The following is a 27,722-nucleotide window of genomic DNA, read 5'->3' on the forward strand; positions in this document are numbered from 1 at the left end:
TTTGTTTAGTTATTCGTTGATTTAGCGTGCTTGAAGTTTGGTTTTTATTTATTTTGAGTATTCTTTTTGTTTTTTTTTTTTAGTAAGTTCCCTATAAATGTTGATTTTTGATAATTGTTTTTTTCTATTTGTACGTTATTTTTAAAAATTCTATGTGATTATAAAAGACTGATAATTAAAGTTATAATTATTATATTTAAATGTTTTTTTATTTGTGAAATATATAACTTATTTGACCGAAATACATATCACGTGATATCGCGTAATAGATATTTAGAGTAAATAAATCCTATGTACATAATAATAAAAGCATATAAATAATATATTTAACTTATTTTGAGCACAATAAAAACTAAATAAAAAAATAAAAAAAATTTGGCCACCACACGAAATTCCAATTTTCAGCTTGGTAATGAACGAACGTGTTAAACTTGTTGAATGATAAGCAATGGGTTATGGATTTTTGTTTCTTAATGATCGCCATCCGATTACCTTTTACAAGATACTTTGATTAATTTCATTCGCGCCAGATTAATCAAATAAATTCAAATAATTACATTTAAAATCATTTTCATAATTATAAAATCTAGTATTTCTACAACAGAAATATGTCAAGGGCAAGTTATAAGCATGCAAAGGTTAAAAATTTATTATGAATACCGAGACAGCGTTTACACAGCTGTTTCTATAAAAGCCATGCCTTATTTCCAAGTCAGATTTCAGGATTATAATTATACAATTTAATTACTGTATCTACTAATATATCAAATTAACGCCAATAATTATAAGAAAAATATAAATACATTGTCAACTTTTCCGTTTACTTTTATTTTTCTTTCCTCTTAATTACTGAGTGCGCAAAGCAAATAAAACACAAGATTATCGTGACGGAGAATGTTTATAAGCGTATAATTGACGTTCTTTCAAATCTTAGAAAAAACGCCTGAAGAAAATCGAGCAAGAAAAAACAAATAGTGATTTGTTTTACATTATTTTAGGATATATTTTACTTTTCTCGATTGCCTCGTTTATTCCAATGCTGAACGAATCTGTCATAAACTTATGAATATTCACTATCAGATAATTGTGTATGCGTTATTTGCTCTCTCTTTGTTCTCCAAATAAGTCAACGAAATCACTCTGAAAAACTAAATGTATTTAGGCTTAATTTATCTTTCGAGAGTAATTCATTCCAGACTACAATAACCATAAATATTAGTAAGGCATATGAATTATGTCATATGACATATGAATATATGACAGACTGCAGGGACGTAAGCATCTGTCCCTGCATCTGTCATATATTCCTTACGTTTTATTTTTCCGTATCTTCATCAACGGTGAGCCAGCAGGCGCTGCTGTTACCAGACTTACTCGCAATGTGGGAACACGAAATTACTGCATAGAAATTCCAACTCTGAAGTTATAACAGTTTCTTCATCAATCGAAACTGTTGCTGTAAATAATTTGTTTATCTTCCTATCCATGAAAGGTTGGAAAACTGATAAAATCATTATTTTTATTCGAATTTTTTCAGTTCTTTCATATTGATTAGTTTTATAAATGAGAAAACTTGACGCGGTGATTCTGTAGAAATTTAAAAATTCACAAGAAAGAAAATAAAAAAAACGAATTACCTTGACTTCCTCTTAATATACTCGTAGATGTTTGTATAGAAATATGTAGATTTCTATGTATAATATAGAAAATAAAATCGAAGATTCTCGCATTTCATTTCTCGGTTTGTTAAACTTTGAGTAAATCTGATTTTTAAAAAAAATCCTAGACATTACTTCATTACGATATTACTTCAGTAAGTTAATGGTTTCCTTTCATTACTAGTACGTTTCCATGGTGATTTCACCGATTTCACTAATGCAAACGCAATATTGAGGATTATATTAGAGAAATGTAATATGTCTTCAACTTATTATAATTTTAATTCATTCTTTTTCTATAACTGCTTCAGAAATTTTAAATAAAATTAAGAAGGTCGAATTAATGAACGAATCGGTTGTTCTCAGACTGAGTTTCAGGGAATGGTGAGCAGAACAGATGCATTTTGAATTCTTCTTCTGAATACAATTTTTTTTTTTTAAATCCTAGACATTCATCTTACCAGACGTTACTCTGAGCATGAAATACACCATCAGAATGTCGTGTTCGACTGCACGAACTCTTAAACCGATCCTGATTTTCTCAAAATAAAAAAATAAATAAAAAAAATGCAGCAATTGAAAAAAAAAAGTATGCGAATCTCATCCACGAACGGTTGTAAACCTATCATATATTTATTTCTTTATATATATATTTTTTATATAAATACATTTATATATAAATAAATAAATAAATCCTTTATTTATGTACTTGTTTTCACTAAGTGGGAAAGATGATAAGTGGGAAAGATGATATAACACTCAGTGACGAAAATCATCTGCCACCCATGGATCGGAACTCACCCTATTGGGTTGGAGAACGGAGATGTTAACTATTCGATTAACCGGTCGGGTTATGAGATTCGATTTATTCGTACTTAAGCTATATTTTGAATGTGCTACAACTTTACTTGTAATTTCATTTCCTTAATTGATTTGATTTTCATTCAGACGAATCTGAATCGACGTAAAAACGGAGCTAGTAGTTTCGCTTCAGTTCGTAGGAGTTGTTTTAAAAAAGCGAAATAAAAACTACTTCAGGAATTTGTCCTGTGTTTATACGCCGCTTTTAATTCGTTTCACACCTTTCAGTTTTGAATGTTAATTATCTTTTTATCTTCTTTCTATATTCGAAAGAAAGAAGAGATGGGAAAATCTCCAGTAAGTTTCAAAGAAGTTTTCAAATCATTTATTTCAGAGACGTTTTTGTTCATATTTTCTTGGCAGTTAAAAATAATATTCCAAACTTCTCATTTCTGATGGTGATTTACCAGGATCTTCACATGACTTCTAGTGGAGAAAACCATGCTCGATTTTCCACTTATCCTGGTAACCAACGAATGATTCACAGATGAAGAAAGGATCAAGTTTTCATATGTTCGAATCTTTGATGGAAGTATTATTCACTTTACCGTACAGTGTTCAAGTATCTTTAAACTTAATATTCTGAACAAATTATCGAAGACATAAATTATATCCAACACCATGCCATGAAGAGCATCCTTTGAAAACTCTTTCATCAGTACACTTGACAGTCGGGATAATGCAGTCCTATTGGAAAAGCTTACTTTCGCTTTCACCAGAATTAAAATAATGAATAGCTCCATAGAATGCTTTAACATTCTTCAATGATTCAGCTTCTCTAGACGTGCCACTATTGTAAATTTCGGTGAACGCTAACTTCTGTGACCGTGGGTTTGTAGAATGCCATAAAATATCATCCGATGCAGTGTATTGCTGGACGATTCTGCTGCAGATGCTATTTTTGCACATTATTCAGAGTAGTTTTTCCTGTGAAAATGCCTAGTTGAACATTAATTCGATTACTTAGCTCTGAGTATTCATGCAGCTGTTTGCAATGAATTAGAAACCACTGAAATTCGTCGAATATTAACATATGCGGCATTAAACCATTTGTGCATGTTTGAATAGAACTTAAATCCTCATAGTATTTTCATTGCACATGAACGAGGTTTATCATACCATCCCGCTCTTTTTTTTTTAATTTATGTATATTATATGTATATATATATATATATATACACACGAGGGTGGTCTGAAAAGTTCTCGGCCTCGACCATAGATGGCAAACCTATCAGGAAAAGAATTTATTTATAAGTTGGTACATCTGTCATAAGCATCCATGTGAAATTGCAAGTCATTTTATCAAGTAGTTTGTTTTATACAGCTGTCTGAAGCAAAAGTGTTAGTCTGTATCCCTTGAAATGGATAAAATTGAGTATCGTGTGGTTATAAAATTCTTTGTAAAAGAAGGTTTAACGCCAAAAGAAATTCATTCGAAGTTCATAAAAGTTCACGGGCACTCTTCTCCTTCATTTTCAACAATTAAGAAATGGGCTGCCGAGTTTAAAGTGGCCGTACCAGCCTTGAAGATGATCCACATGAAGGACGTCCAAAAAGTGTAACAACACCAGAAATCATTGATCAAGTGCACGATGTGTTATTGCATGACCGGAGAGTCAAAGTGCGTGAAATTGCTGAGACTATAGGCATTTCAAAAGAATGTAGGATATATTTTGCACGAAGAACTGCAAATGAAAAAGCTTTGCGCAAGATGGGTGCCGGGCTTGCTCACACAGATCAAAAACGCACTCGCATAAAAATCTCCGAACAGTTCTTGGAGCGTTTTAACAAGAATAAAACTGATTTTGTGCGTCGATTTAATACTATGGATGAGACTTGAATTCACCAGTACACACCAGAATCCAAACAGCAGTCAAAGCAGTGGATAGAAGCCGGTTGTTCAGCGCCAAAGAAGACAAAGTCGTTTCCATCAGCAGGAAAGATCATGGCATCGGTGTTTTGGGATGCTAAAGGCATTTTGTTTATTAATTATCTTGAAAAGGGTAAAACAATAACCGTGAAATATGACTCCGATCTTTTAACCAAACTAGATGAAAAAATTCGTGAGGAAAGACCCGGTTTGCAGAAGAAAAAAATCATCTTTCATCAGGACAATGCACTTGCCCACAAAAGTGTTTTGGCAATGGGAAAATTAAGGGATCTACGCTATAAATTGTTGGATAATCTACCCTATTCCCCAGATTTGGCTCCCTCTGACTTCTGTCTTTTCCCAAAACTAAAACTCTTTCTCCCTGGTCAGCGTTTTTCTTCGAATCAAGAGGCGATTGCAGCTGTAGAGGGGGTATTTTGCAGATCTTACTGAGAACCACTACGGTGACGGGATAATGGCGTTGGAGCATGACTGGAATAAATGTCTTAGTCTTAAGGGAGATTATGTTGACAAATGAAAATAATTTTGGAATTATAAATTCTTTTTTTCATTGTTAGGCCGAGAACTTTTCAGACCACCCTTGTATATACATCATTGAACTCACGCCATCATCATAATCAGTAGGTACTTAGACAAAGAGAGAGAGAGAGAGAAAGGGATTAGTGATTGCTTTGTACGGATATACGTAATAGTTATTTTTCTTCGGTTTAAGAATGTCCTATCTTTATGTTAACTTACAATACAAACAGCAAACCACACTCTCATCTGCTAATTTCATTCTGATATTTTGATTTTTATGTGTGATGGCATTCATAATAGCCACCGCAGCTCATTTGGTATAAACCCGGGTTCGAATTCCGTCTAGGATGCGAATGAGCTTTATCAGGGGCTTTTCCAGTAAAAGTGAGTTAGCCGATCTCATACGGAGGTGGAAGGGTTTTCCTCGCGAAACTCTGATTTTTCTTTTTTGTTCTACAAGCTGACCCGTAGTGCACATGCAATTTACAGACCAAGAATACTTACAGAGTTATGGTTACGAAATTCAATGATATTTGGAAGGTCGTGGGCGCTGAAGTGCCTGTTCATAATGTTTGGCATTTCACTTACATCCTGCAGAAGTCAATTTCTGTTTAAAGTTCGTTAACAGATTTTCAAATTCGTTTCGTGCGAAATAAACAAATCTGGAAATTGAACAAAGAGAGGAGAAAGCGATTTCAGTACAAAATTGGCGAAGTAAATGAATGTATTTTGGCTAAACTGTCGAATCACATTTACGACCACGCTGGACTAAATACAGAGTCGATATATCTTTGGAGGAAATTAAGACGACGATTTACAAAAACTTATATTAATGATAATGATAAAGAAAATTACCAAAGTGTTTTTTGTATGTCACCTTCAAAGAACGACATGCGAGAATTTGGATATAGGAAATTTCCCACCAATAGATGTTTAAGTGAATTTTTGTTGCAAATAGCAGCATATGATGAGCTTTAAACCAGTAAATTGATTTTTTAAAACTTATAAACTTTACTTTTTAAACTTTTCAACTTACTTGAATGTAATGTTAACGTTACACTCTGAATTACACTCGTCTAAATAAATCGATAATATTAGCCTCATTTTAGGCCTCTCGTTCTTAATTTCTTATATTAAACTAGAAGACACGAGTCTCTACAGCCACTCCATTTCAATGATGCCATTTGGTTGGAAAGATCTGGGTTGAATCCCATCTAATACACGAAGAACCCTTATCAGAAAATTCAGAAATAGTTAATCCGGCGCCAGAAAAACACATGCAATATACAGACACACGAGACTATAAGAATATGGATCAACCATTCTATTGAATTGGATCAATTTCGAAAGCCAGCATGGTATACGATGCAGGTCTGCACGGAAGCGTAAAACAGAAACCAGAAGGTAGCTTTTTTAGCCATAACACATATATGAAGAATCATTTTTGCTGTATTAGTATGAAATCGAACTATTTCCTTGAAGAATTTTAGGGTATATGATTTAAATAGGATATAAACCTTCTGCTAAGTCTTTTTCAATGTAATGTCCTCAGTCTGTTACCTCAGACGAGATGTATTCGATGTCCTAAAATATCATTTTATATTTGCAAAACTGCAGCTGTAATATTCGGTTTCTTCGATTAAATATCATAAATTGAAGAAAGTTTAAGTAGTCATCCTACTTACAGAACGTCGTCTGAATATGATAAGTGACAAGTATTTTTATATATCTAGTTTTATTTTTAAGACTCTTCTCAGTTGCTTTCTTTTATGCTCATATATTTTTGTCTTATGTCCAGTGATGACTCGTGGCTTGAAATCGTAGGGGTGCTGCAACTTTCGAAATATACATACACACTGTAAGTACAGTGCACACTTGTTTGGATAAAATATCAAAATTATAGTAAAAATTTAAAAAAAGATTAAACATGAAAAAATATTGTTTATTATCGATAAAATTATACAGTTTGGTATAATTCAAAGTTACTTATAAATAAAATCCATTCTTCTTGTTTTGTTTCGAACGAAAAGGTCAATAACCTTTCCCTTGATGTTTGTGTGATTGTTGAAGAATTTTTTCTCCGTTTAAATCATTGCAAGTGCATTTAAGCTATCCTGATTCGCAGTGCTCCTCAAAATGTTTTTATTCTCTTTAACATTGAAAAACAGCGTTCAGGTTCTGATGTAGTCTTAGGAATTGTCAAGAGAATTTTTATCAATACAGTAATTTCGCTAAGAACACAATCTAAATTATTTTCCGTTATAAATTTTAACAAGTCAATTAATTTACAATAATCATGCATGTCGGGTCTGCTGCAGAATATTCGAAGTTCAGTTTCAAGTTTTTCTTTGTTGATCATGGTATATATCGTGCTTACTCCGTAAACACGATAAGCACTACGAACACTGACGCAAACTGCATATAAACAACAGTGGAACTGCGCGACGGGCAGTGCCTCATTACACTAATAGCTCGCATCTCACTCTGACGTGCATATGCTTGCTCGCGTAGCAATATGACACTGTGGTAAACACAGTGCTGTTAGCGTCGTTCGCCCTCCTAAGTGCTACAAGATGGATTTTTTTATTTTTTATAAAAAATAAGAGAATCGTATAGGATCGTTGATGATAAAATTAAATATTACAAGCAAATATAAATAAATAAATTTATATATCGAGAAAAATTGGGGTTGCTGCAGTTCCGCAGTACCTATGCACGAGCCTCCCATGCTTATGCCTACCTAAATTAGTAGTCAGTTAAATTTTGTGGTAAATTAAATTTAATTCCTTTGATAACAACTTTAGTAAACAATTTTTGTTAAAAAATGTCAAAGTATTTTGGAAATATCCTTCAGGATCTGTACTTGGTGAGAAATCTGACAGTCTTCAGAGATCATTCACATATGCTTATAGAAACCTGTTCAGTTATTATTCTATATTTTAAAGCCATTATTATCACACTCCATAAAAAGTTACTTAGATGCAAATGAATTCTGTTATTTCAACGCTTTCTGTTTGCTTTCCATATTGAGCATTAATATTATCTGATAGAAATGTGAAAATGTCATCCATATTATACGCCATCAAAATCGCACGAAGCTTCTCTTCAGTGTTTGTTAATAATTCGTTATCTTTAGTGCTATCAAGAGTAATCTTTATTTTCAAAATAGGATAGTTTTATTTATTCCACTATTTGAATTATCTTAGTTGAGAACAGCTTCATTCTCTTCCTTGATATTATACTTCTATGAACTTTGCATACATCATCGTAGTCATCATCATTATCAGTATTCATTTATTCATTCATTATGTTGCATTTATTTTTATGCTCTTATTTTTCAAGAGAACTTATACGGGTGTTCTCCTACTTTGAATTTAGCCTGCCTTTGGATTTGTCACTGAATTTAGTTTGGTGTAGGTCTTATGATATTAAGGGAGTATCTATTGATATTACTAAATGTTACATCATGCAACGAAACTATCAATAAAGTTTCATTTGTTGTTCTCCAGTTAAAATTCCCCCACAGGTATTGAGAATAGCGAACAAAATACATACAGAAATCTTGTTTGGGAGGTTGGCTTCCAGTAGCTATTACATATGTCGCATCTTCGTTCCGGATAATCTATTTCTGTTCCAAATTATCATGAGAATAGCAGACTTTTCATGATGTTTTTTTCGTGGATGTCAATATTGTTGTGCTCACAAAGCAAACATCATGATATTAAATGTGAATGCTTCATGAATATGAATACGAAATAAAAATAGCATTTCCTATCACTGCTAGTTTATTTTCATGTCGATGTATGGATTTTTCATTTTTCATTTTTTTTTTTTCTCTTTCTTTATTGAAGGTTTCATAAAAATTTGTTTAGTACTTTTATATGTATATTATTTTCATCTATTTTCCTTTTCATCAATTTGTATTTTTTTGTCTGTTAGAATTCCGTACAGATATATCAGAAGGATATGTTGTGAAGCACAAATTAGTTCTTTAGAAGAATATCTATTTATCTCTTATTAACTTTTCTTATTATTATGTTTCTTAAGGGAAGAACTGAAAGGTCCATTTTCCTTGGAATATTATAGATTATAAAAACTAAATGTTAATTTCACAATACAAATATTTGTCCTTAGATGGCGAAATCCTATTAAGTGCAAATCTGTCAAATGATATTTGACTTAATTGCAATCTTTGTTTACTATGCTTTCAAATTAAACATAGTTAAGCAAATACTTAAACATCTTGACTCAAGAAGTTAATAAATCTTTATTAAATCAGATATTTTCATTTGAATTTCACATAATATCTTCAACGAAATGACAATTAAAAATATAGAACGACAATATGACACGAACCGCTCTCTAGTGTAATACCGTACAATAGACAGAAAGATGTGGTTACACTAGCTGGTGCTTCATATCATTTAAAAATTTATTGCTGTTGTTCTATATTTTGAAAACTCTAATTTCAATGAAGGTGATCTATTAGATTCAGATCGAAATATCCGATTTAATAAAGTTTTGAGTTTTATTAACTTCTTGTGTGTACATGTTTCAGTATTTGCTTTCTACTATGCCACCAGTGCTATGAAAGATAGAATAAACGTAATTAAGCAACAGAATATGCATCTCGGTGGCGCCATCTAAAAGCTTTATTGACAAAACACATAATACAGGTAATCTATGAGCTGTAATATTCATATAGGAACAATGTAAAATAGTACACACACATATATTTACAGAACGTCACAGCATGCTGTGACGTATTACAAGCGTCGGCTCACTGAAGTCACATGGCGTTTTAAAAACAATGGCAGCAAACATTGAAAACTATTTTAAGACGTTTGCAAGAGCGTTTATGATAAGAGGTCAGCATCTATATATCGAGGTGGTGGGAGCATATGAAATGAAACAAACCGGAAGGAATGAAAAACGAGCCATAATGACTTCACTTCCGTCCGAAGCATGACACTGCATTGAATGCGCATTGCTTCCAATAGGATCGTTTCCTCTGCAAGTCAGTGATGTCGAGGCTATTTCTCAAACGGTTCACCATCTGGCGGGCAAACAGGTAATTAATCATTGCGGTGTCAAGGGATCCGTCATCGTCCATTAACTGCTAGAAAAAAATATTTAAATTGAGATGTCATTCAGGAGCATACATTTAATGTATAAGTGTAGGTTGTCTTGAGATGGAAAAAATATAAGATAATCGTACAGCAGAATCGCTGTTTGACGTTTTTAATTGTACAATTGTACACAATAAGAGTAATTATATGAAACAAAAGAATGTCCACGTAATACGTTTATCCTCCCTACTGTCTTTTTCTAAGAGTTTCTTTGAAAACGACATCACAGATTATACATTTTATAAACCTTTGCTATCCGAGTCTGTGCCACCATTCCTGTTCAAAGTGCAGAAGTTAATTACATGGGATGCATAAACTTTTATATAATCGTGCTTACCATACATAGGGTTTTGATAAATTAAAATGCACATATTTTATTAATGCCGAACTTAATCTACAGAATAAGAAAAACAATAATATCGTATTCCTTTTGCGAGATTCTTGCGGACTTTTTTTTTTATCGGAAAAGCAAGGTATTTGAACCATTGTTTGTTTTGATGGGTGACCGGGATTGCTGCAATTCAGAATGTTTTATAATATTATATATCATTTTCAAGTGTCGGGTTATGGTAACTTTCATGAGGAAGACTGCAGAAGAAAACATAAGTTCGATTCTAATTAACGACCAGAGGACTTAGAACAGACTGAAAAAAAAAAAGGCTCTTTTTAGTCTTTTCTGAGTTGGTCGATTGCTTGATACACGGAAGAGGATAGTTGTCCTTATGAGCATCCCTCAGACCTCCGTTCTAGGTTCACTTTCCAGGTCCCTTTCAATTTTTTTCTTAGTTTTCAAATCCAGGTCTTTCCTTAAGCAGTCCTGTAGATCGACTTCACCAACTGTCCACAATTAGTATCCTGGACTCGAACATTTAACTAGCCCATTGTACACCCCTATATTAATGGCTGAATTTCGTTCTGTGTTCTTGATATTTTTTAAATGAAAACTCCGAATTGTTCTGTAGAGAAATTAGATCGGCTAATTGATCCTCGCTTCTAAAGTCCTGGTGCATAAAGTCAAAGAAATGAGAACCGAATGCCACTGCTTTAAAACTAAAAGTTACAAGTCATATCATCTTTTCAATTCAGCGGAGGCGTTTTGATTACCGAGTTAGGTTAGTCGATCTTTTGGTGGCAGCAAGAAGTTTTCCTCAGGAAAAACCTTGAAATAAACTCAAGTTTTTAATCTCGGAAGTCAGCAAAATCTACTTTCGGACGCATATATACGACTACAAAAAATACTAGTTAGGATTAGAAAATATTGCCTCTCATCTATCACGCTGTGAGAATGCACTCAACTTTGGCGATGGTGATCGACTGCCTATCGATTTCTAAAAAGTCAGGACTTAAAGACTGCTGCCAATTCCCATTTGGAAAATGAACCAGCTTTAGATTTTTTATTAATATCGTTTTCCTTTCTTAGAGTATAATTATTTTTTTTTTCACTGCGGAGGCTTGCAGAGTAAACACGCCGTCCTTGAGCTCAGTCACGAAGTAGATCTTTATTTTACGTTTTTGAATTCAACCAAGAAGAACGTACAGATCTGAGAGTTTTAATCCATTTTTGTTCACATACATTAAGGTATTTCTGGTAGAATTTCAGAATTAAGATAATTCTAATCACATACATTAATTAAATGCATTCAATTACATTCATTTTATACATAATCTAGAGATTTAATAACTTCAAAATCTGTAATGAAATTTCATCTCGTTCATAATGCTCAGGTATTTGAAAGGGCTTCAGATGTCTATTAGCTTATCAAATCTCAGTAAGTCGACTGTAGTCTCCTAATTGCCACCTGACGGTACGCTGTTCCTAAGACTTTTCTATCAAGACATTGGAGGCGGTCTTCATATCACCGATGTCATCCGTGTAATTACGCTAATTGCAAACCATATTACTCCTTGAATTTGTTTACCCAAAATAGACTACTAATGGTCTGGAAACAAACGAGGATTAAAATGGACTCGCAATTAATATTTTTTCCTTCTAGCTTTATTTTCATAATTGCAACGTCTAAAGTAAATCCTTGAGGGTAAAATGATGGAAAACCAAAAGACCACACGTGTAGAAGTGTATCAGTAAACGAATCTGATTAAAGAGAAGACTAATTAAGTGTTCATTTCTTTAAGAGAAACTTGTCTTAGTAATACAAAGAAACAACGACTTTATTATTATTTATTGTTGCAATACTATTCCTTGATTTACTGCTAATACAAATAACCGTTAATAACATTAAAAGCTCGACAAATTATATTATTATTCCTAATAGCTAAAAAAAGTCTTACTGCAGAATAAAACTAATGCTATAAAAAGTCTTATGATTTCTCAATTATAAAATCGTGGTAACGATAAATAGTCATTTATTTCTCACCCTGGGTGAAAACTTCAATAATGCTGGAAAGGTATTTGGCATTAAGCAAAACCTTCATATGGTAGATTGCAAAATACTTCAGAACTCTGACCACTTTGGAGTTATAGATGAACTCCGTGTTAAGTTCATAAACTACTAATCAAATAGAGTCACAATCGTTAAACTAAATGGAACATTCGGACAGGAAAACGAAATCGTTACGATAAATTTACTGTTAAGATTGCTAGCGATCTGCCTTTCCCTGGTTAATGTGGGATATTGTAGTATGTTCGTGGATGATCCAGTCTTGCTCACTGGGGGGGGGGGGGGATTTGCAATTAGTTATAACTATATCTCCTATCGCAGATATGTGGATGACAGTACAATGTACTACAACTACACATGCTGGCCACTGAATTAGAAACCTTTATAGAGATGTACGTAAACGCCACTAACGCAGTGTATATGCAAAATACTTGGTCACGTGTTTTAGGCAACTATATTTAAGAATGTTGCTTGTCAGAAATCGTCAATAACGCTGATCACAATGGGGGAAAAAAGGGTATTTCGGAGTTCGATGTGGACGGCAGCAGTGGACGGAAGCATTTAATGAAGGCTGGTTCCGATCCATATCTCAACAAACTATGCGCAGGGAATTGAAGAGGATCGGTATAAGCAAGTCGCATGCCTATGCGGAAACCATTGATTTTTGCGATGAACCGGAAAGTTTGTCTACTGTGGTGTCAGGAACACTGGGAGACAAGTCATGCAATCCGACAAGTCACGGTACACCTTATTCTATACTGACGATAGGCAGAGATTTTGGCGGGAGCTCCATGAAACAATAAACCCATCTTGCCTTGTAAACACAACTCAAGGTTCTGGAGGTGTGTGCCATGTTCTATTGGTACGGAACGAGTCATTGTTGGAAGGTCGGGTGTCCTCCAATGGATATCTGCACATTGTTGTCGATCAAGTCCATCGCGTAATGTTGAAATTTTACCCATCAGGTGACGGTTGTTTCATGGACGACAATGCTACTGACTCGTGCAAGAACTGATCAGCAGTGATTCAACGATCATGACGATGACTTCCGCCTTCTTCCTTGGCCACCAGAAAGTCCGGAAATGAACCCCATTGAGAATATATGCGCCATGTCAGAAAAGAGATCCGGGAACAAAATCTTCTTCCATCAAATTTCAGCCAGTTAAAGAACTGTCTGGTGGTAGACATTGATACAATTCAACACCTTGTGGAATCAATGCCAAACCGGAAATAAATAGAAGTTTCTAATTCAGTGTTCGGTAAGTGTAGGTCAAGATCTGGAGATATTTTACAACTATATATTACAGTGTTAATTCATTATGAATTAATCTGTTGAGCAACCATATTACAAGCATTATTTTCATGTAAATTCTCGGTTGTATTGCTATATTCTTTATGTTCAGTGATTTTCTAAATGAACGAGGCTTACTAGCAATCTCGAGTCATGTTATTTTAAAACAGATTTACTGTTTTATAACCAAAGATAAAATTTGCAAACAGGCCATTATCAGAAGTCTATCATTACCACATTCAAAGAGAGTCGGGTCTTTCCCCTCTCTCCCCGTTTTGGTTGATTTACGGTTGAGTTTGATTGATATTTTCATCCTGATTGATCGAGTAGCGAACGTCCTCTCTTTCCGACTAACAGGCTGCTGGTTCGAATCCTTTCGTAGGCATGAATGTCTTTAGTTAGTCTAATAGGCTTGCATACTACATGTGGTTTTAGTGGAATGGAAAACTCGGGTATCTGAGAACAAAGAAGAGATGAGACTATTTCAGCTGAAAAAAGAATGATAAAGGTTCTTCACATCCTAAAACAGGATTCTAACCCAGGTTGGTTTGTCCAGTTGGCGTAAATGCCAGGCAAGTTTTTCGGTCGAATATGAATGGCATGTAATTGTTTTCTTTGATTGAAGAAATTTTGCATCATAGTTCGTGTGCCTGATGAATAATCCAAAAATTCGTGATGTTCGCCTACACTCGTGTCTGACTTAGCTCTGTATGATTTTTTTTTTTTTTTTGTTCCCAAAACTGAAATTGAGATTCAACCAACCGAAATTTGAAGATGTTTCAGAGATCTAGACGTAGACAGTGATGAACTCCATTTCTGGAAAGTCGTATTTTTTCCAGAAAAACTACATAATTGTAAGATCATCTAAGACATAGTACATTGATCTCATATCCTTATTAGCTTCCACCGTAATTCAAAAAAAAAAAAAAAGCCAACAATACCAGCGATATTCCCAACAATGGTAGAAACGTCTGACTCCGTATACAAATTTACAAAAGGAAAAACCCTTATGGAAAAGAACATCCACGACGATTTCTCACCAAGTTTCGCGTATGTTTTGTTTTTAAGCCATTTCGGGAACTTTTATGTAATGCTCTGTACGCCAAAACACTGCAAACTTATAACTGCGGCATTCTAATTCATAATCAAGTAATACAACAATACCTTAGCCGTAGAAAGTTGTATTATCAGCCATAGCTGCCCTTTTGCGGCCATGTTCGTGATTTGATTGGCTGGGATCTTACATCTAGTACGAAAGCAGCATAGGTTATTGAAAAGCAATACTACATATATCAGCTAAAAACCAGCTGACACAAAGAGGATGATACAGTATTCTTCCAACTGCGTTATCTCGATATTTATCGATCAAGGATACGCGACAGTTTCTACTTCTTTATCAAGACGCTTCCACAATGTAAATAAGCTGCTTATTGATCACTAACGTAATAAAATTACGAGTGGAAATCGAAGGTTTCACTCTTCAAGCATTAGGAAATCTTCTTAACTGTTTCTTGTCCTTCACGGAAAACGAAATACGATAAGAAAAATAAGAATATCGAATTCCTGAGAAATCCTCTACGAGAAGGTACTCAAGTGTTCCAGAGTCCGACCAAGCGGAATCTTTTATCTTCATTTCAAAGAAACTTGCATATAAGAGATATTAATCGGCATAACTTTAACGTGCTGAGTAAACACGTTTGCGATTCGTCTGGGAAAAAAAAGAAATAAGAGAAAAAAAGTGATGACTGTTTTGTCATTAGGCTGTAGTTTGACGCTTAATTTATATATTTGTAATAATGTTTTTTTTTTCTTGGCTGGTAAAACGATAAAATATTAAATCCAATTTGGTTGTTCATATAATTTTTATCCTTTGATTACCACGAATGGTCATGAAAAAAAATTCTCCATGAAATACACATTCAAAAAAAAAAGAAAGAAAGAAAGAAAAGTCAGCAAAATGAACATCTATACCACAAAGTATTTCTGTATACATCACTTTAAAAACACTCGGGAGAAATGGAAATATTTCGTGCATTTATTTCATTCCCTTGAGGGCCGATATTGAAATGACGTCTTCATCTCGTTCCCACTGGGGAAATGGCGATCATGCGGTTTCTGGTAGTCGTCAAGGCAAATCCTAAAACACTATAGAAGCGCAGTTTAAGTCAAAAGGGGGAATGGAAAGTTTCTCCCCATCGTTGGACTTTAAACCCGTGCTGCGCTGAGCTTATACAGGTGCAATGGACATTGTTTCCATAGCTTTTGTTTAGCTACGCTATGAAACATCGGATTATAGACTTGGCTCTGTCGTCTGCAGACTGTGTCTTTGCTTTGGTTATTTCGACCAGATGTGCAATCCTTTGCTGTGTCGTCATAGTATAATTATCTCTGGAAGCTTTATTGCAGTACAAATAAAGCGGTGGAAAAAGATCATTTCGAATGTTTACAATACATCATGATCGATTTTAAAGATCTCTGTCTCTCTCTCTCTCTCTCTCTATTTCTATTTCCTGTCCATTATGAGTTAAACTTGTCGTAAAAGAAGGAGGAAACTAATCTCTTCCATAAACGACAATGGAAAAGAATTTAGAGATATAAGATAAGAATTGAAATACGAATTTTGTTGATAAGCTTCGTACTGATCTTTGTCAATATTGAGCTTATAATAAGTCCATTATTTTAACGACAATATGGAATTGCGTACAGCGCCATCTACAGTAGTTTTTACAAATGAGTTTTCTATAGTGCGATGTATTTTAGATGTACGAATATTAGTAATTCTTATATTAGGGAAAGCATAGATCTCGAGACCATTTCATATGATAATAATATTTGGATGTCTCAAGACGTAGCCTACACTTGTACATTGATGCCTAAAGCCAAAGCAATTTTCTTGTGATATCTTGCAAATTTGCGCAGTTGTTTGCAGTTATGCATGGAATTTATGAAACTAGTGAACGCACAGCAGTTCGTCGATTTATCGCAATTAATATTATAATCAAGCAGAACCTCAAAGTTTCAAAAGTTTCGACTTTATTGATTTGCTTTTAGAAGACTATTAAAATATTTTAATAGAAACCAACAAAATAAATAGAAAAGCAATAAAAGAATAATATATAAAATAAATACTATTTTAATATTATGACAATATTAATTATCATAATTAATATTATGACAGTCCAAGTAATATTTCATGACTAGTTTCCAATCAGCAATTCCCCCCCCCCCCAAATGAAATTTAAACTTTGAAGTAGTTATTATAGAGTTCCATAGCTAAGTCGGTTTCCACGATAGTAAAAGACAACTATACGAACGCTTGGAACTTTTAAGTCCCAAGCGTACGTATAGTTGTCTTTTTTTTGTGCGTATATGTACTGTAGTTCACCTAACAGCGGAGATTGCTGTTATGTCAACTCTCGCAATTGCATAAGAGTTTTTTTAATAGTTCGTAATAATAGAATTAGCATAAAAAGAACATTAAAAACAACTACAATACAATAAAACTATAAACATATATTGTGAATAGAAATTTACTTAGGTTTTTATATAAATTCATAAATTTTGTCAATTTCTCTGAGTCACTATTCGACGATGTTCATTGGTTGTGAAAACCTGGATTCAAATCTGATATGTTGATAGTAGAGATTTTCATTCCGAAAACCTAGGAAACCGGCTAGATTAATAACTGATATCATAATACAATAGCCACATAGTCTTAGCTGCTTCCGTAATTCTGAACAACCACAACATCTATAAGTTTCTTTTCGTATAAAAACGGACAGATAAGAAATAAAACAAGTCGGAGAAAAGTGAAAGAGATGGGAATGAATTGCTGAATAAAAGAGAATTAGAAGTAGAAACAGCAAACGAATAAAATCAAAACAGATTAAAATTTAAAAAAAAAAAATGGAACATATAAATAAGATAACTAACTCTGCCTAATTATATAAATAAAAAAGAAAGAAATATGATGATGCTAGAGGGGAGAAAACGAATAGAATAATTGTTAAATATACAGAAAATATTATTCTGAAATCAACTGGACATGTGGTTTTTTATACATGTGGATGATATTGATTTAATTTGAACTTAACTACTAAAATAAATCCGATATCATGCTGTCTTTAAGCATTGCATTTAATATCATTGGTTAAATACTGTGTGATGTAACAATTAAACTGTCATCGACACAAGCCAGTTATTTTTAACTAATCGACTATACTGATGATTTTTAACTCATTGTGTTCGTTAATCACTTTTATATCCGATTATAGTTATCCAATACTCAACATGAAGTAAGATGTTCAGCTGCAATCGGGAGAAAATAATTCTAGCATTAAGAAAAGTTTGAAAACATACAGACTTTTCGAAAAACCAATTCAATGTTACTCGAAGTGGAATGTGCGTCTTAACAGAGAAAAAGAAAAAAAAAACTGAAAAAAGTTAATCCGTTAATCTTAACCTACTCAGTCGAAGAATCAAAGGCTTAATCTTTGAGAGAAGTAGGGGAGAAAAAAACAACTAAAGAAATTGGAACGGAAAAAGTCAGTAAATGAAAAGATTGGATAACTTTGCCAATGGTAGTTCTATCAAACTTTCCAGATGGCTTTCCAAAAAGTTCAAAAATAAACGAAAACACATAAGATTCTGTAGTTTCCAATTTCTTAGTATTCGATAAACTTGGATTAAAGTTTTATATTTGGATATTTTGCATTTAATTTTAGAAACATTATTTTATATAATTTAGAGAATTTAAACGATTAAAATACACACAACGTACCATTAATTGAACACAACACAGTTTTGAGTTTTTACGAATTTGAGATTCACTTTTCACATTTTATAGAAATCAGTACGATACTCACATCAAATTCAGAAGGATAAATCACTTTCTCTGGCTGTCCCAAGCTCTTTGCTGTGACCATTCCGATTAGTAGGAGTACCAAGACAAAAACCATGCTACTCTTCAAAAGGGCGGCCATTGTGAGTTAATGCGTTGGCGGAAATAAGGATCTGCAACAGAAAGTGTTATTTCAGGTTAAAATGGAAATTACTTATGCTTGAAAAAAAAAAAGAATAAATCGATGAATCTGACAATAGAATATCCTAATTTATTATGAGTCATTATTACGAAGTGATTACTTTTTTTTTTCAAACAGAAAAATGACATCACATATTTTGTTACAACACGAGAAGCAAATTTTGTACTAAAGTGTTTAGTTTCGCATTCTGACCTTATAGTTTGATGTCGTTTTCAAAAACTGCAACAATTAATTTCAGTATTATTTATATTTGCAAGCAGCATTCATCAAGTTTCGACTCAATGCTTTCCATTGTTACAGATGATGTACTATTAAAAATGAAAATCTGTGCTTCTCTAGTAAAAGATTTTACTCCCAAAAGTGCATTCTGCGATAATAATAAATGGATATATTTTAAACAACAGTTATTATATTTTATTATTTTTATAAATGACGTGCTAATACACATGCTTCTTGGTTTTTGCTACCTTTCTTCAACAATTGGTTAAACTACTGTCTCGGTGTCTTCATATATCTGAGTAAGCCCTTTGTCACACGTAATAACTAACAACCATGATTTTCTCTAAAAAGGGCCTGAGCTTGAGAAGACAACCTTTTTGATAAATTGCAGAGGAAGTAAGGTTGGAAGATTCTCTTGAAATACGAGATCACCGACTATATCGTGAAGAGTCTGAGAGCATTGAACAAATTACCGAAAGTACTTGAATGAGCAGAAATTTAACGTATTTGGATCAGATAACAAAAATGGTGTAGGAGAAGACCCATTACAGTGACTTTATATTCCATTCTTTGAAATTGCACCAGCAGAACATTCCTAACAGGTCTTTTCCGATATCACTCACAGGACTAAATAGCATTTTCCAGTACTTCAATGCTGGCTTACATCGTTTGGTCCTACCGATGAAATTTCAATGGCACGGTAATTGCAGGTTCTTCACCGATCAGTCATTTTCTAAGATAGTTCTGAGCTGGAAAACGGGGAAAAGATAGATATAAAACGTTTTGCTTGCCGAGTGTAGTCTAGCAAGTACGTAATTTCGAAAAATACATTTCAAACTTGAATAATTATTTCAGAGTATTCCATTTATTTTATTCTATAATGGAACTAATACCCAACTGTTAATAAAAACACGGTAAACTTTTATTAACAGCTGTTAGGCTGCAAACAAAAAACAAGCTTAAATTGGTACTCCAAACTTTGGATGAGCAGACATGTTATGAGACTAATAATGAGGAACCTAGAGATCCAGATCTTCCTATTTATGCAATCGACGCCAAATTTATTATTGTATAAATTAAAATACAGCAAAACATTTAGGATTAAAATAATTTTATAACGACATTGTTGCACTCTTTCAGAACCCATTGTATTCTTTTATAATATGCAACAATAGGAAGTATTTGCCAAAAGAAAAATTCCAGTTGGCTGTTGAGATTTATTTGGCTCATGTAAACTCTTGTTATTTGCAACAGAATCTTATAAAAATAATAGTATTCATTTAAATTTTCAGCATGGGTAGCGCACTGAAAGATTCATGATGTGCATATGATGCTAAAATGTTATCTTTCATTACAAGTCTCTTATTGCCTGTTCCTTGTGAAGATATGATTTACTTAAAAAGAATATCATTTATGGATAATATTGTTTTAATGCCAGCAGAACCACGCACTGATTACTATGGAGAAAGTACTGTCGCTATGGGAACATGGAAGAATGACGTTTCACTTTCACTGTGTGATTATTGAGAGTTTATCTATTGTCGTTTTATAATTATTGGTGTTGCTGAAATATCAATTATTGAATCATATTTTCAAACAAATACTTAGTATATATCAAAATATACCAATTTGAAAAAAAAAGAAACAAAATCTTTATTGCAGTTTTTCATATTTGCCCGCACTTGACGAAACTGTACTGACGGTGTTACGACATTCCTAAAATCAAATCTCTTCTTCTTTTTCGGGGAAACAAAGTGTGCGATTTTTGTGGTTCTAATCTAATCACGCGATGATTATAGACAGACGATCCGTGCATATGTGAAACGTATGTCACACGGGATGATAAATTAACGATACAAGTAGGTGGCACAGCGCTGAAAAATCTGTTCGTCGAGGATTTTAACTTGCATGGTGTTGTTCACGTGAATGCATCAGTTCATCAAAGATATTTCCAGATTATGTTTCCTTTTCTATATCATTCAAGGCTATCTTTATTATAAGAAAGGAATAACACATTGAGTGGTGATAACTTCGAGGACAGTCGATCATATTCTACGAGAGACATTAAAAGAGCTTCTGGAAAAGAGGGGACAAATATTTCATCAAGTTTTAGGGCGATGCTATAAAACAGCTCAAGGATTTTTCTTTCATGTATATATACTAACATGTTCGTAGCAATACCATACATCAAATAGGGGAAAAAATGTTAGCCAAGATATTTTGATTTATCCATGTTTTGTAATATACATTATTTGACTGATGAAAAGAACAGTTTACAAAGAAAACACTTTTGTATTACGTCGTGCGTGAAGGGATACGTTGCCAGTATTGTTGTACGAGTTCTTTGGACAGTTTACATTAAAAATTCTCATATATAAAGTTCATTATTTAGGTTAACTATTGACAATTTACTATTGACTAGAGTGTCGTTTATATTTATTTATAGTTCGTTTTGGAAAGAATTGTTCTGAGGTATTGTTCGGATTTCATTCGAGTCAGCAAGTTATAACTGGGGACTCCTCCTACATACGAATCCAAATACATCCATTATTCCCGATATAATTTTTGTTTTATTTCTAAAAGTTGATAATGGCGTAGAATTATTTCAAATCTTAGACCGAATCTACTTTCTGTCTTAATCATTAAATAATTAAGTTGATATAGGATTCTAGTTACTTCACACACACGCGGAGGAGAGATTAATAATGTAATTATTTAATACAATTAAGATTTCTTTATTATTTTACTTTATATCTAATCTCTGACATCTCTTTGTGAATTAGATTATGATGAATAACATCAGTTCTGTTTTCCTAAGTAAAAAATATGAAATACTTTCAGTGGCCAAAATATTTTAAATCCGCATGAGAAATGGAATCCACCATTAATACATGATTAAAATACCTTTCGTGCACCGGCTATAACTAGGCGACAGATTGCCTCGGAAGTTGCTATCTACATTAAAGTGATAATGGACAGAGGTCACGGCCTGAGTAATTTCGAAAACGGAAAATGAGTGGTGATCAGGTCGGGGGATAAGATTATATCAGAAATCGTCCTTTTAGGAGAGTCAAGTGCATCCCTTCGATGTCGAAATTGTAGTCGGCAGCAGCTGATCGGTGTAAGTGACATTAAGAGATTAATGGAATTCTAAAGTCCAATATATGTGCTCCAATTAGTCAGATGACTGCATAGTAAAACCAAGGACTTCAAGGGAATGTATCTAAAAGCATTGTGCTAAGGATACTGTCCCGAATGGAGTAACAGCAAACAACTCTTGAATTCCAACTTATTTAACGAAAACACACTTGGAGCTAATGTGAAAAAAAAATCGTTATCAGATACCAGATGACTGGAGAAAAGCTGATAGAATGGTGAATCTCGATTCTTGTCCTTTCACATGGATAGAAATAAAATAGTATGGCGACTAAAATAACATAAAACCTACCGCTATGCCACCTCTCTCTCTCTCTCTCTCTCTCTCTCTCTCTCTCTCTCTCTACGTTTCCATTTCTTAAACTACAGGACGCATTTAGAGAACACACACACACACACACAAATTTACACAAGAAATACATTGCCCCATAGGACTAGTTTCATCCTAATAACCAGCTTCACACTTATCAGAGCCTTGGTATGAACCAGTAGAACAATGGCGGAATGATGTGGCTTACCAAAACATTGTAATTCACACTGTATACCGACTTCTGTGCTCTGCATGTGATGGTCATTTCCATTAGAATAACGTTCCATATATCATAGTGCGGGTGCAAACCAAGAATGGTTACACGGAGCATAATGGTGACTTTGCCTTAATGGAATAATATTCTAGGTCACCGGATCTAAAACCTATTTATCTTCCATTTTTGGTACGTGATGGAAAAAGAGATGATTGTGGCAGTGACCTCACTGCCAGCCAGAAGATTCATCATACCTGACTAGGTCGGACACCTCTGGAAGTAGTTTATGCATGAACTAGTTATTCGTTTAAACTGAACTAAGAGTCTCATCCACACAAACGATTCGATGCATTATGGCATTCATAATGCATTATCGCCATTACATGACATACAGCACTCAATCATTTTTAACTGATTGAATGGTTTATTAGAAGTATTTTTCGTATTAGAACTAATCCATCATGAATTAGTTCTAATACGAAATGAAGTGGAATGCAATGTTCAGAACGAATCGTATCCTGAAATAACATAATTTCATTGCAATGAGATTCAACCTAATACTCGATTCTTCCTCTTTATCCAGAAAGAACGATAAAAAGTCACTTTGCTGAGAGGATCGAAAATCACTACCCCTCCTTAGCCTTAAGGTATTGGTCGAGGATCTCATATCTCTGATCAATATTTTAGAAAACGGGTATAGGATGACAGTTGCGTTGCAAAAATAAGCTGTCCGTTATTATGTACTCTAATATATTATGTACATTTTGTACGAGTATTATGTAACAATGTATTCAGTGACGAATGATTGTGTTCTGTTTTGTTGAAGAATCGCGAAAGCAGTCGACATTCTAAATTTATTTAAATAAGTTTTCTTCCAGGAACCACAAACCGTCATCCTACAGGAAAACTCAGAAAACATATTATACAAGCAACGACGCTTGCTATACAACTTATTGACAAAGTCGTTTCATACAAAATTCCCATATTTTGGCTTCGATACTTAGAAATACATTAGTAGTAGCATAGCGACTGCAAATTCTTGACTTGAGCAACTTATTGGAAATTCGACGCAGCAATCTGAATTTAAATCGAAGTTCTGTCACTTGATTCAACTTGGTAAGGTTAGGTGGCTACGTAGAATTTAAATGTTAGTATCTAGCACTTCTGATACGGAGGGAATTTATAATAAATATCGAATGACATGTGTCATTCTTTGTTACATTATTTTTCTTCTCAGGATAATAATCTTTTGCCATCGTTGTCATAATCATCTTCAGCCATAGTTCCAAACTTTTGTTTCACGAACAAAAAATTAAACCAATAAATAAGATTTTATTAAACTTCGCATATTTCATCGATGTTTATTGAACTAAGTGCTCATGACTCTTTAGTTCAATTTGAATCAGGTAATGCTTAAAAAAAATGTCCAAGTGTCAATGTTAGAATATTTAAATGCATGCACCACCTTGCAAAAGGTATCTAATATTCCTATTTTTAGTAGCAGATAAGCTATTACTGTAGTACAAAATGCATACAAAATAACGTCATATAAATTAACAAAATAAGATGTTTCATATCGGCATATCATATGACGCTTGATTTAATCAAAATAGAAAAAAAATAGACATTTATTATGATATCAGTCATCTGTAATACATTTCCAAATTTCTATTACGAATTCTTGTTAACTGCTTCCAACTGAAGCTTATTAATATAGTCTACGCATTTGAATTTTGATTACCGATATTTTGTGTTTTTTCAAATATTGTTTTCTCTTATTGCAAAAGATGAATCCAACTTCCTTTCTTTTCAGGTTATTTAGCTTTGTCTGAAAGGAATTTTTTTTAACAATATTTGCGAACTCCATCAATATCGATGTCACTCTCCGTTAACCGTAATGCCATATAACAGTTTCCTTTTTTAAATCATTTTTTGCCCTTCTTTTTTCAATATCTCCAAAACTGTAAGCAATAAATAACTGTTTATTACTTCTAGAACGTTCGTGCCTATGTTACCCAATGCAAAAAGTCATTTAATAAATCTTCTGATTTCTGCCTGTCATATCCTCCATATTAAATTATTCATGGTTCCCATAACCACGTTACAGTCATGTTTACCACAAATACTGCGATATTCTTTTAAGTATAATTTATTATGGTTACCTCTTCCTCTTCAGATAATAATTTCACACGGTAAATCCTTTTCCATTGCCACTGAGAAAAATGACTTTATTTAAAAGACATTTCAGTCATTTTTTATTCTAGTCTTCCCTATTTCCGTTTTTATAATTATTTCCATTTTTGTTTTAAAAAAATCTCGTTTAATATGTATCCATTTTTTTCTTTTTTTACTGCTGTAATACATGAGCTGTTCATCTATTTTTATCACTTCCACTGAAAGGTATTAAGTTTTCATTCAGTTCAAGTATTATGAATATGTTTCATTTTCTTTTTTTTTTTTATCTGAATTTATGATTTTAGTGCAGTTTCTCATGTAAATTTCTTACGCATTTTGCACTTCAGAATTCGAATTTTCTCTTCTTATTTTAAAAATGATTAAATTCCCAAGAATATGTACGATCCTTCTCAAATAATACAATACACCCACCTACAGTAATACACAAGTTTGTTTGCATTGTTTATATTTATTAACCAATCATCACATAACGGTAATTTGATACCAGGGTATACATTAAACCTGGAAGTTCAGCACTACTTAATTATTCATCGATAGATGAATAAATTAAGTAGTGATGAATAAATTCTGCTATCAGAATCTGTGCATCAAATTTGATTACGCGGATTTATTTATTATGAGCAGTGATGCAGTTTTAATAAAAAATAAAATAATTCCAACATACCATTTGCTTTTCGGATTACTTACTCGTTTAAAACAGATATAGAAGATACCAGAACAATATAGCAGTATAATTTGAAGGTTAACTAAACATACTAAGTCAACTAGTTAAGGTATACATGACGTGTAAGGAATGTTTTAACTCATATCTGTCGATGATAACTTGTACTTAATGGAGTAATATTTGTATGTTACGTGTTACAAACTTACCTACACCAACAAAATTAATTTAATAGATAAAAATTATAAATTATAAATATCATATTGCTGTTGAAGATGTGATTTGTTACGATAAACTTCATGATATAAACCACCAATACACATCAGACAACTTAAAAACGATACTTAATCTTGTAGGTATTTCTCACTGAATAAAAAGTATATTTTTGAGTAAAATTGTATAATAACGGTGCTAAGGCCTGTATGAATAGAACCAAAGTCCTGATATGGTCTGACACCAACTCTCCCGCGTACTGTATCTCTCAAAAGAAAATGCATGCACAACAAAAATTCTCATATGGATGAACAAAACTGAAGACAGGAATCAAAGCCGGATTGTTCTCCAGTGAATTAGCATAATAACTAATCACAGAGATTCATAAGTTGTTTACAACTCTTTATGCAATTTCCTGCTAGAGCTATCCCCAAGTAAGAAACTAACCAACCATAAATTCTCAAGTTTTATGTGAGAATTTATGGTTAGTTACACTGATGGACTACGGCGCTACACTGAACTACAGAGGCTCGTTAAACGAGCCTCCGTATTTCGACAGTGCAGCGTCGAAGCCTTTTGGTTTATATGCCGTCTCTGTGATAGGGGAAGAACTCTTATAAGGTCTTTTCAACTGAAACGGTGTGTAAGTAGTCTAATAAGTACAATGAAAGTGCCTCCCTCAATTCCCCCCGAAAACAGTTTTTTTAAGTCCTGCGAAACAACAAATGCATGAAAACACATAATTCATATGGACATTACAAGCTATGTAAATAGAACCAACTACCCGCTCATACTATTAATTAGATTTACATGAAACTATGTTACTTGACTGTGTCATATCACTGAGATTAACGCGGAGGAGGATGAGAAGAAGTGAGACACCAAAAGTGTGCAAATAAGTGAAATAATTCGATAGATATATAATTTCTATACAGCAAACTGAGTAACCAGTTAATAAGGTTAACCTCCCCATCTATCTTGCTCCTTCCGAGACAGTGTCTCCTGTCCGTTTGTAGCTATATAAACCATGTACAGTTACACACACACACACACACACACGGTATCCTGTTTTCTAAAAGCACACAGAGAACACGGGAATGACGTTCCTTGTATGCATAAAATTTCACCGTAATGGTCCGATTGACTTTGAGTATTGTATTATGGTTACATCCAGGCATATTGGTGTAATTTTCAGGGAAACTGAATCTTTGATGAGATATTCAAGCACAGAACAGTACACTTCTCCTATTCATAAGTTGTCTTTAATAATTGCGCCTCAGATTTCTGAGAGGCTAAGTCAATTGCAAGAATCGATCACCTAACAGAGAGGAATTCAGTCTATGATGTGATGTATTGAAGATCATGACTGAGTTCCACTCTTGTCATTTACAAACAACCATTTATGGAGGAGAGTGGACATGATAACAACAAATGGATACGTGGCGGTTGGAAACAGATCGCGTAATCTGACAAATATAGTGACAGAAGTATAACTCAATAGATCTACCTGCTGGATGGCAAAACTACAAGCTGTCGATGCAGATGAAGGTGCCTTTTTTGACATATAAGTTACATTCCTTGATACCAGTAGAGCGATGACTGAATTCAATCTCAATCCAATGAATCTTCTCATGGAGATGATTCATTGTTGGACTGAGATTTAAGTGGATCTGTACGGAACGTCCCTGTCTTGACCGAGACCAGGTTCAAAGCGACACCTATTCCGTATTCTAAAGGGAGATCTGCTCGATAATAGTTTGGCCTACCTAATATACTACCAATCAGTATGTATCTTTGGTTAGTAAGACCTGGGATCGAATCCCCTATAGGACGAGCAGAATGTCCATGAAGGACTTTCATCTAGAGGTGAATTAGCATGTCTCATATGGAAGTGGAAAGGTTTTTTCAGACTACCTGAAAGATAAATCCTCCAGAGAATTCATGCTATTAACAGACTTATCAC

The 27,722-nt window shown here is 33.6% G+C and overlaps 1 protein-coding gene across 2 annotated transcripts in view; it reads right to left on the bottom strand.

Moving 5' to 3' along the window:
• Positions 1-9,559: 9,559 nt before the first annotated feature.
• Positions 9,560-27,722, bottom strand: part of LOC150107543 (prohormone-1-like) — a 39,413-nt gene continuing 21,250 nt past the window's right edge. Inside the window, exons 2-3 of one of the 2 annotated variants that reach the window (XM_090391375.1) lie at positions 18,614-18,761; positions 9,560-10,045 (exon numbers count right to left, since the gene is read on the bottom strand). In XM_090391375.1, the coding sequence (XP_090247501.1) occupies positions 9,878-10,045; positions 18,614-18,730 (285 nt within the window). In that variant the 5' untranslated portion in view covers positions 18,731-18,761 and the 3' untranslated portion in view covers positions 9,560-9,877. Of the gene's footprint in view, positions 10,049-18,613; positions 18,762-27,722 lie in introns of both variants that reach the window. The other variant, XM_090391374.1, reaches the window with a different exon arrangement.

The sequence above is a fragment of the Typopeltis vanoorti genome, chromosome 4 (assembly GCF_054136105.1).
Source record: "Typopeltis vanoorti isolate ZY-2024b chromosome 4, IOZ_Tvanoo_1.0, whole genome shotgun sequence".
NCBI lineage: Eukaryota > Metazoa > Arthropoda > Arachnida > Uropygi > Thelyphonidae > Typopeltis > Typopeltis vanoorti.